The 11,030-nt window shown below is 36.3% G+C and overlaps 1 protein-coding gene across 5 annotated transcripts; it reads left to right on the forward strand.

Moving 5' to 3' along the window:
• The first annotated feature begins 2,150 nt into the window (after nucleotides 1-2,150).
• LOC129320182 (uncharacterized) lies at nucleotides 2,151-10,822 on the forward strand. Of its 5 annotated transcripts, none has more exons than XM_054965438.1 (9): nucleotides 2,151-2,620; nucleotides 2,707-2,887; nucleotides 3,169-4,404; nucleotides 5,245-6,996; nucleotides 7,525-8,628; nucleotides 9,106-9,210; nucleotides 9,388-9,477; nucleotides 9,905-10,015; nucleotides 10,095-10,822. In XM_054965438.1, the coding sequence occupies exons 2-9, from the start codon at nucleotides 2,807-2,809 to the stop codon at nucleotides 10,647-10,649; spliced, it is 5,034 nt and encodes a 1,677-aa protein (XP_054821413.1). In that variant the 5' UTR covers nucleotides 2,151-2,620; nucleotides 2,707-2,806; the 3' UTR covers nucleotides 10,650-10,822. The 5 variants fall into 5 exon arrangements, with proteins under 5 accessions (XP_054821413.1, XP_054821417.1, XP_054821414.1 ...); XM_054965442.1 differs by having other exon boundaries at nucleotides 2,707-2,824; XM_054965439.1 differs by having other exon boundaries at nucleotides 2,707-2,759.
• The last annotated feature ends 208 nt before the right edge of the window (nucleotides 10,823-11,030 follow it).

Genomic DNA, 11,030 nt, shown 5'->3' on the forward strand with positions numbered 1-11,030 from the left:
TTAAATGAACATAAACACCTATTCAAAGAACTTCATCAAGGTCATAGCTGCAGACAGCAAGATATAATTGAAAACCACTAGAGTATAAAATATACAAAACATCCCAAATAATGCACCCGGGAATTGAATGGTGACAATAGAGAAAATTTCTTCAAAAACACATCTATCACGAGAATAAGCCCAAGGAAGATGATAAAGTGAAAAATCTTGCCAACATTATCAAATAACGAAGAGTAGAGTATAGATGCACAGTTTGGCTCACTGTGAAAGTGTTGACTCTTAGCTTGAGGGAGAGGGGGAGAGAGAGTGGAGAAGGAGGACAGGTAGAACTTGAAGGAGGAAGAGAAGGAGAGAGGGCGAGAAATTGAACAAGGGGGGAGAGAGAGAGGACGATTTGGTTACGATGAGTTCCACTACTAACAAGAGTAGCTAACGTTTTTAATTGTTTAAAATTTAAAATGTATCAAACATGAGTTTAAAGTTTAAATCATTCTTGAACTCACAATTTAGGTTTTGAATTGCCATTTAAACTTTTTATAAAAGTAGTACATGCTGTTCATTTTATATTATGATCACAATATATCAATGTATTGATACTAGCTATTATTAGTGATATTAATATTGACATAAAATAAAAAACTTTTAACAAGCTAAAATCCAATTGCTAATATTTATGGCACAGACTTGCAAAGATATTCAATATTATTAATTGATTCATGTTCAAGAATTAGGTTTAAATAAAGAACAACTCCAACATGTTTTTTCCCTTCACAAATTTGAACCCTCAAATTTATTTTAGAAATCCTTTCCACCTATCTTAACCATCTGTTGGTATCCTGGGATTATATCTGGCTTTATTTCCCTCCCCCCCCCCCAATAACCCAATTGACACCTTGCAATGAGAAGATTAGAAGTGAAGGTGCGAGTCTTTAAAAAAAAAAGGAGGCTAAATCAACGTTTTTTTTTTGGGGGGGGTGTTGAATACACAATTCCATCCTATGTGAAGAGAATTACTTTGCCATTGGGATAATGCATCAAGTGTATAGCAGCAGTTGTGCGGGCTGTTACATGTGTGGGTTGTCGTGTCACGTGTGTTAGGGTAGGCGTGTGTGAAATATACGTGTACGGGATCTACTTTCCTGCAAATAAGAGCTAGCTAGAAAGATTTTAAAAAGTGTAGTGAAGTGGAAGTGGAAGTTCCATTTTATGTGTTTGACAATTTTTTTTAAAGAAGGAAATATTTCTTTTTTTTTAATCTTCAATTAGAAATGAAATTTTGAACAATGACTTTTAATATACAAAACAACTACTGATGATATGATAAAATCTTATCTTTCTTGTGAATAATCAACAATAAAAAAATAACTTATTGAGTCACAACTCATGAATAATTGAAGGTAGAGTAGTATTCAAGCAGTTTTCTTAAATTTACAAGTGCCTTGAATTTAATGACTAGACTGTAATTGACGAATGATATTTGACAATCATAAAAGTTTTTTTTTTAGTAGGATACTTTTATCTTTTAATAAAGTTTTTCATTATTTCAACTACCCCATTATCTTTTTTATCTTATATAATAAAAGCTTATTGTGTATCTTCTTCATCTTCTTCATTCATCATCATCATCATCATCATCATCCATCATCATCATCATCTCATCTCATCATCATCATCATCATCAATGATAACAACGATAGCTTCACACATTTTTTGGGAATGCTTTCATTATATTTATTTAATATGACTGTATATTTTAGTGTTTGAATATTATAAGATAAGTTAATTTAATTTTTTTATCAGTTGAACTAAATTTCTCTCAACAAAATAAATAAATAATTTCAAATTGTTAAAATTTAGTCTGTATAATTTATAACTATACAATAAAATGTTACGAAAGACTAATTTTTTTTTAATTTTTTATTAGACTCACCTCAATTGGTGACCCCATTCTTTTCCTCTCTTGCTAACTTGAAACTTCCTTCCTTTCTGGGACCCCCGGAAAACCAAAAAAGTTTTAAAACTTCCTTTCACGTGACAAACGGCGCGAGAATTAGAGAATTTTAGAAGTTTGATAGGCATTTTATTATATTAGACTATTTTCGCAATTAATTAATATATTGCTTTTTATATTTCAGGTTGGGCTGTGGGGAGTGGGGAGAGACACATAATTCTAGTCCTTTGTCTGCAGTTTCGGTGAGCCTTCTGCTTTTGCTGTCATCTCCAAAACCCTAACAAGAATAATCCCGTTTTCATGGCTTGAGACTTCATCATCTTCACTTCCTTTTGCCGATTTTTATACACATGCACTCTCAATTGCCAATAATTGCACATCTTGGAACTTCTTAATCGAAGGTCGGGTGGGTTGTCATTTACCAGGAACCGTCTTTTCCCGGTTTTGAGTAGAGATGCATTATTTTAATCTAGCTTTGAAGCATATTCTCAATTCAATTAGATCAATCTCCTCCAGCATCGTTCATCAAAGAGGACTCAACACATTCTTGTTAATTGGAATTTTGATGAATGTAGTCCCTTTTGTTAGTCTCTTACTGTCTTGATTACTGGGATGGAAAATAATGAAGCAGTGGATGATCAGAACTCAGGATGGTTCGAAGTGAAAAAGGTGATCCCTGACCCGCTGTTGAAATATTCTGTAATGCAAATTTTAATCCTTTTAACTGCCTTTTCTGTGTTCTCACTTTGTCGCAGGTTATTCTTCTACTACATTTTTTTTTTGGTGTTCATTCAGTAAGAAGTTGAAGGCAAGCGAAATCAAAAAGCTGTCTTTCTGTATTTATGCATTAAAAAAATGAAGAGCTCGGCTTACGTGATTCAACTGAATGTGTGTTCAAGCTTATTTATTGGTTCGAAACTTGGGTTAATTGATCGTGTAGGTTTTTTTATTCCCCCGGTTTATGTTATGAGACGTTTGTTCATGGCAAGATGACTATAGTAATGCTAGAATAATTTGCGGGTATGTTTCATTGTTCTATTCCTGTGAACCGTTCAGAGGTTATGATATGCATTCTTTATCATCCGCATCCAATATTATTTTTCATTGTCTTTATCTTTGTTATATTAGAGTTTTGGATTTCGAATTTGGACTTTCCTGATTTAGCTTGAACACAAGTGTTACTGAATTTCCCCACATTTTCTTGGCTTCTTATCCAGAAACACCGGAATACTTCAAAATCCTCTTTGCAGAGCTGTGCTGGAGGACTTTCAGGGAAAAATGCTTTTAATTCTTTGCACAGTCAGCGTTCCATAGATAAAAATGACAGAGATTCAAATGCCATGCTGCGATCACATCTTCCAAGGATGGAGGAGAATTTTGTACATAACTCTGGCAGTATTACAAATTCTATGTCCGAGTCAAAGGAGGAAGAGGGCACAGGTCACCTTAATCCAAATGTGGTTAAACATGACAATCAGAGTCAGAAGTCACCTACTGATGATTCTAGAGGTGGATTTGAAGTTGTTGAGAAATTACCCCAAAACAATAAGCCTGAAGTAGTCCACAAAATTAAGTGGGGTGATCTAGAGGATGAGAGCTTTCCAATGCCTCAAGAAAACTTGAGTGGAGCTGGAATCAAGTTTGGTACTATTGGAGATGATAACATGCTTAACTGTAGAAAGACTGATAGTGTTTTAGATGCAGCCCTTCCTGATTCATTTCATGCCAATGATAATGTTCCAGTGGCCAAGATTGTTGATTCAGACATGGCTTCTAGTCAGATTCCTTCATTGGCAAGTAAGGATGAGATTTCTGGAGCAAGTGGTATAGAAGTTAAGGATACATCTTTGGAAAAAATCCCACTGTTGAATGAGAAAGAAGTCAATCAAGCAGATGATATATTGAACTCCAAGAGTGAAAATGATGCTGGCATCAAAGTAGTAACTAATAATCACATAGAGAATGATGTTGGAATTTCTGAAGCGCCCCAAACAAACTGCCATTCAGTTAGTGCAGTTACCAACCTGAGTACATCACATGTGCTTGATTGTGGACCTGAAATTGTAGGAGATTCTGTAACTTCTGTTGAAGATGTTAGGGTTACACAGAATGGTAATGTGGGTGGGATTTTGTCAAGCTCTCATAATATGAGTGCTCTTGAAGAAGATGACTCAAATGAAAGCAAAGAACGGTTTAGGCAAAGGCTTTGGTGCTTTTTATTTGAAAATCTTAATAGGTCTGTTGATGAGTTGTATCTTCTTTGTGAGCTGGAATGTGATTTGGAGCAAATGAAAGAGGCAATTCTTGTTCTTGAGGAGGCTGCATCTGATTTCAAAGAGTTAATCAATAGAGTTGAGGAATTTGAGAAAGTTAAAAAGTCTTCTCAAATAATTGATGGAGTTCCTGTCATCTTGAAGAGTGACCATCGCAGGACACATGCTGTCTCATGGGAGGTGCGCTTGGTTGTATTAGTCTGTTGCCTTCTATTGCTCAGGTTGATATTTTGAGGTGCTAAAATACTGTTGTTAATCTTTAACAAGTTGTAATTGATATATTTAGGAAATTTGGATGATATAAAAATTCTAAGAATTATAGATTAAAAGCATAATCTCTATTTTGCTCCTTATCTTGATAAACAAAATTTTATTCTTAAAGGTTCTCAAATCCTTTGACAATATCTATTCTAAAGATTGTTTTACTTATCATTTAGGGTGATTGTGTTTATTCATGTGCATCAAACCAAGAAGGTATGGCTTGATGAAGAATTTGTATGAATCGATTTCACATTTTCCTCTTTTCTCTTTTTCTTATTGCATTATGGTATGGTTTGATGAAGAAGTGCCGTCTTTTGAATATTTAGAGAGCATATAATAGACTCTAGAAGGATGGAAGTCACAATGCATATGATGAATCTGTAAACAGTTAGGGTTATGAGTTAATGTGCCTTGGAATCCTCCTTTCTTATATGGCATGTATAACATAATTGGATTTTTATTTCTAGTATTACTTGCGTATATGAATTTCATATCACTTGAATTATATTATCAATGGATGCTAGGGTTATAGTTTAGACTGATTATCATTAGTTGAAGTTAACTTTCTAGACTCCAGGGAATACATATAAAGATGGCATAGAGTTAGGCAATAACTGATGTCTTTCTTTGCCTATGTTCTTGCTTGGTTTGTTTTTGAGTGGTCAATCCTTTGGCTTCACATATGATAATATCTCTGGCAAACCTGAATCACTTGGCTATCTAATTCTAAGTTGCTTGGTTGTCTTGTCTTGATTGTAGGTTCGAAGGATGACATCATCACCTCATAAGGCTGATATACTGTCTTCATCTCTTGAGGCTTTTAGAAAGATTCAACAAGAGCGTGCCAGCTTGCAAGCCGTTAATAGTGCAGAGAATGTCAAGTCTAAATGTCCAACTCCTGAATTTGTTGGCAATCACACAGATCCAGTGACAAAGCCAAGAAAGCAGGTTGGATTGTTAGATGCTAATCAAGTGTATCTAAATGAAGGAAAGCATAATATTCAATCAGGAAAGCCTTGCAAAGCAATCTTAGAGCAAAAACGACAAAGCAGCCAGCCAAAGAGCTCATTATCAGAAGTTAACTTATCTAATTCACATCCTAGGGAAAATTTGGCTGCTGTTGTAACCACCAAGAGTAAAAGAGAACATGTTGAATCTGAAGCTGAGAAGCTAAAGAAAGATAAAGTGCCAATGGTAGGTATTACTGATAAAATTTCTAGATCGGTGGATGATATCCGGAGGCAAATGCCTATACCTGAGAAAGATAAGGAAAAGAGAAATGTAGCTCCAGGAAAATCCATGAATGCTTGGAAGGAAAAAAGGAATTGGGAGGATATTCTCTCATCTCCATTCCGTGTCTCTTCTCGTATGTCATACCCACCAGGCTTAAGCAGGAAAAGTGCTGAACGTGCACGTATCTTGCATGATAAATTAATGTCTCCTGACAAAAAGAAGAAAACCACTTCAGACTTGAGAAAAGAGGCAGAAGAGAAGCATGCTCGTGCTATGAGAATCAGAAGTGAGTTAGAGAATGAGAGAGTACAAAAGCTTCAACGTACATCAGAAAAGTTAAATCGTGTCAATGAATGGCAGGCTGTTCGCAATATGAAGTTACGAGAGGGCTTGTATGCACGTCATCAACGCAGTGAATCTCGTCATGAAGCTTATCTAGCTCAAGTAGTGAAGAGAGCTGGTGATGAGAGTAGCAAGGTAAATGAGGTTCGGTTTATTACTTCCTTAAATGAAGAAAATAAAAAGTTAATATTGCGTCAAAAGCTTCATGGGTCTGAGTTGAGAAGAGCTGAAAAGCTGCAAGTTATAAAATCTAAGCAAAAGGAGGATTTGGCAAGGGAAGAAGCTGTTCTAGAACGCCGAAAACTCATTGAGGCTGAAAAGTTACAGCGTCTTGCTGAAATACAGCGAAAAAAAGAGGAGGCTCAAGTTAGAAGGGAAGAGGAAAGAAAAGCATCAAGTGCAGCACGTGAAGCAAGAGCTATTGAGCAGCTTCGAAGAAAGGAAGAAAGAGCCAAAGCCCAGCAAGAGGAAGCTGAACTTTTAGCCCAAAAGCTGGCAGAGAGACTTAGTGAAAGTGAACAACGTCGTAAGGTGTACTTAGAGCAAATTCGAGAGAGGGCTTCTATGGATTTTAGGGATCAGTCATCCCCTTTGCTACGCCGGTCTGGGCAAAGTAGATCTACAACAAATAGTGGTGATGATCCTCAAACAAACATTACCTCTAACACAGGAGGTTCTTCTCTTGGAATTGGCAACATCGCATTGCAACAATCAATGAAGCGAAGAATTAAGAAAATTCGACAAAGACTTATGGCTTTGAAACATGAATTTCTTGAGCCTTCTCTTGGTGGTGAAAGTGCTGGCATTGGATATAGAGTGGCAGTGAATGCTGCTAAGGCAAAAGTTGGCAGGTGGCTTCAAGAACTTCAAAGACTTAGGCAGGCAAGAAAAGAAGGGGCCACAAGTATAGGGCTAATAATTGCTGAAATGATTAAGGTATTTTTGGCCAAAAAAAAGGGCCTTTTATCTTTGGATCCAAGTAGTTTTAGTATTTTCTAGAACTTTGAACCATGATGAAAGCTTGTCTTCACCAAATTTTTTGTTCGCTCTTTGAAATATGAATTATGGATGCCATGCTAATTAAAAATAACGTATTTTGGGAATCACTTTATCATTTGGTTAGATCTTTGTATGCTGACAGTAACAATTGTATCTAGTTGTTTCTTAACGTCAATCTGCAGTTCATATTAATGATTGCATGTGGTCTCTGTTTTTCTTTAACCAATTATTCTGCATCATTGACTTGTATGGACCTCTACTCAACCATTTTGCTCCTAACTAAATGTTTAATTGAGTTCATCCTTTTTTGGATATCGCTTACGATTTAAGTGTCTCTGACACCTTTATATGGTAAAATTGGTCTTGTCTTTTTATTTTTTGTGCCTTTTTTTTTTAAACATATTCATATTATGTTAGTTTAGATGACTTCCTAACTTGTGCTTATGCCTTTCTTTGGTGAACTAGTATTTGGAGGGAAAGGATCCGGAGTTGCAGGCATCTCGTCAAGTTGGACTTTTAGATTTTATTGCTTCTGCCTTGCCTGCTTCCCACACTTCAAAGCCTGAAGCATGTCAAGTTACATTGCACCTTTCAAAACTTCTGAGAGTGGTACTATCTGTACCTGCAAATAGGAGTTATTTCCTTGCACAAAATTTCTTACCACCAATCATCCCAATGTTATCAGCAGCTCTTGAGAACTATATAAAAATTGCAGCATCTATAAATATTCCTGGTAATCCAAGTTTACCAGCAAATAAAGTATCGGTTGAGAATTTTGAATTAATCTCTGAAATTTTAAATAATTTTTTGTGGACTGTTTCCACAATTTTTGGTCATATAAGTTCTGAAGAAAGACAACTTCAAATGCGGGATGGCTTGCTGGAGCTATTAATTTCCTACCAAGTTATTCATCGACTAAGAGATCTTTTTGCACTTCATGATAGGCCTCAAATGGAAGGATCATCATTTCCTACCCCTATCCTTTTAAGCATACATCTTTTGGTGGCTTTGACTTCTAGATATGGAACAGTAAGTTCCATTGATTGGAATTCTTTTCCTATGGTAAAGGTACAGAAAATTGAAAATGAAGGGGCTCAGGTTGCAGATTCTATTCATTCTGTGGCGAGTAACTCTTGGGGAGATTACAGGTCTCCCTTGTCTGTAATTAATGGTAGCTCAGTCATGCATTTACCTGATGTCCCTGAGGATAGACCATTGGATGAATTGTGTAAGGTTAATGTGAGTGATGGATCTCCTACAACTGACGAGGTTCCTGGATTAAGGCAGATTGATGGTTCTCTTCAATTAAAGAATGTTGATGGGGAGTTTACGGGTGTTCCCAATGAATCTAAGAACAATCAAAGAGGGGATATTATCAATTCTTGTGTTTCCCAAAAGGATGAGAAAAGCATGATTGTTGGTGCTGCACATAAAAATGAAAAAGTATCAATCTTGGATCAACGTGTGGCATATCTTCTTTCGGCTCTTTCTGAGACAGGACTTGTCAGTCTTCTTTCTCTTTTGACTGCTGTATTACTACAGGCGAATAATAGGTCACCCTCTGAACAAGTAAGTCTGCTGCGAATCACATCGCTTGTATTCTAATGCATGGTGGAGATGATATTTCTCTTTTTGCTTGTCTTCTAAGCTTGTCCTTGTAAGTTCTCTTTCATAGATTTTCTCGTATATTATGTATCAAAGTAACCTAGTGTGAATGAAGGGTTCCACTTGGTGGCATGCATCCATATATGAGAGCCTTCAACAACCATTTTATTTGGGGTTGTGATGTGCCAGGAGTGTTTGCAATTATCAAACTGTTTGCTGTTCTAACAAGAAAAAGCAAGCAATTCACTAACTTTTTGTTTTTGCCACCCGTGTTCTTTCATAACTTATAAACACTACAGTTTAGTGTAGGTTTTATTTTTTGTATTGATTTGACAATGATATTGCTATTTTTTAGGAGAATTGAGTGGATGCACGCTCAAAAATTTCATTTTTTTAATAGTTGTATCTAAAAGGATAAGTTTAATGGCCATTCTTTTGTAGGCATCATTTATTCTTCCATCTAATTTTGAGGAGGTGGCAGCTGGAGTATTGAAGGTGCTGAATAATGTGGCTCTTTTGAATCTTGTATTTTTGCAACAAATGCTAGTAAGTTTTTTTGTTTTTATTGTGAGCTTCTATTTTAGTGTTGGTTTATCTTGAACGTTATTAGGATCTTGATAATTTAATTTTGTAAGTTAATCTCTACTTCTTTGCCCCCTTTCCTGTTTCTACCGCTCACTCATTGAAAAATTCTCCTTTTCCTTAATTCTGTTTTGCTTACAGGCTAGGCCAGATTTGAAAATGGAAATTTTCCATCTGATGAGCTTTCTTCTTTCTCATTGCACCAGCAAATGGAAAGCTTCAAATGATCAGGTGCGTTATATATTTTTATCTTTTTGGCAGTGCTTTTTGAATAACACCCACTACCCAAATATGTTATTGGTGATATCGCCAGAAAATAGATGGGACCCTTTTTCCTTTAAAGCTTCAGATGGATGATAACTTGGAGATGTCTTCAGCATTAAAAATCAAGATCTTCTAATATGAAATCCACCCATTTAGTATTGTTGGATTTTTCCAACACGAGTGGACTTTTCAAATCAAATTTGTTCAAGATCTCATCCCCATGCACTCTGTCCTTCCCCAAAATAAAGTTCTTTGGAAAAAGTTGAGATGCGGTTTTTATCATCTACTGAGATTATTGGAGGATAGTTGTGTTCTTTCATGTTATGCGTTAACAAAAGTAATTTGTAGGCAGATATACGGCTGTGCTTTAATGCCATGTACTGCTGTATCTCAGATTGGAATCCTTATGCTTGAATCTCTATCACTTCTTGGTCACTTTGCTTTGTTCCATCCTGGTAATCAAGCTGTCCTCCGATGGGGAAAAAGTCCAACCATCCTCCACAAGGTCTGTGAATGTTTAAAAAGGTTTTATTCATTTCCTCAATTTTGTTGATATAAACTAATATTGAGTTGGAACAAGACAGATATGCGATCTGCCTTTCGTTTTCTTCAGTGACCCTGAGTTGATGCCAGTTTTGGCTGCCACGTTGATTGCTGCATGCTACGGGTGTGGGCAGAACAAGTTTGTAGTTCAACAAGAACTGAATGTTGATATGTTAATTTCCTTGCTCAGATCTTGCAAAAATGCTTCATCTACATCTCAGTTTAATTCAACCTCAGATAGTTCCCCAGCAGATGAATCTAATGTACAAAATCAAGGGGGTTCTGAGTTTAGAAAGCCTCACGCGGATGTTCCAATAAAATACAGCCGCACTAATGGCAAAGGCACTCGAAGCTCTTCGGGAAAGAATGGTGCTTTGGGAAATGGCATCAAAACTAGCAAGATGAGAAGCCAGAGGGATAGCAAGGCAATTAAGAATAATGAAGAAGTGGCTCCTAAGCAAAATCTGTACCTTCCAGAGGCTTCATCTTTAATGTTGTATTGTAGATTTCCTAACAGCTTTATTGATAAAGCAGAGCAGTTCTTTTCGGCGGAGATTCCGAGTGGAATTGATGAAGTACGAGTTCAAACATTATAAATTGAAGCTTACAAATGAAAAATATGGATCTACGCGCCTGTTTAGTTGAGATTTGTTCATAGAATATACCTTGATGATTTCTCTCTCGTGTTACGCGTTGCAGCTTCATACATGAGCATCCTAAAAGCTGTGATGTAACTGTCTTGTGTAAATTATACATGAAAGTTCACTTAGTCACCTGGTGCCAAAATACAAGGGTCTTTTGCAATCATGAATAAGATAATTCATGTTCATACAATAATAATTGCTTAGCTTTTCTGGCTTAGATGGTGCCCGGCCTCCAAGGGCACGTGCTTGTTTGGAAACAGAATTGCTAGAAGGTTGTATTGCTGCTGGTCAGGACTGATGAATAGCTTGGCAAATCAGTGATAATAGACGAAA

The sequence above is a fragment of the Prosopis cineraria genome, unplaced genomic scaffold, assembly GCF_029017545.1.
Source record: "Prosopis cineraria cultivar Desert tree isolate PC_DT_omini unplaced genomic scaffold, ASM2901754v1 PC9, whole genome shotgun sequence".
Classification (NCBI taxonomy): Eukaryota; Viridiplantae; Streptophyta; class Magnoliopsida; order Fabales; family Fabaceae; genus Prosopis; species Prosopis cineraria.

Coding starts and splice junctions, on each gene's coding strand:
- LOC129320182 (XM_054965438.1), top strand. CDS start 2,807: ATGAAGAGCTCGGCTTACGTGATTCAACTGAATGTGTGTTCAAGCTTA. Junction 2,888..3,168: donor AACTTGGGTTAATTGATCGT/GTAGGTTTTTTT, acceptor CTTCTTATCCAG/AAACACCGGAATACTTCAAA. Junction 9,478..9,904: donor GGAAAGCTTCAAATGATCAG/GTGCGTTATATA, acceptor GCTGTATCTCAG/ATTGGAATCCTTATGCTTGA.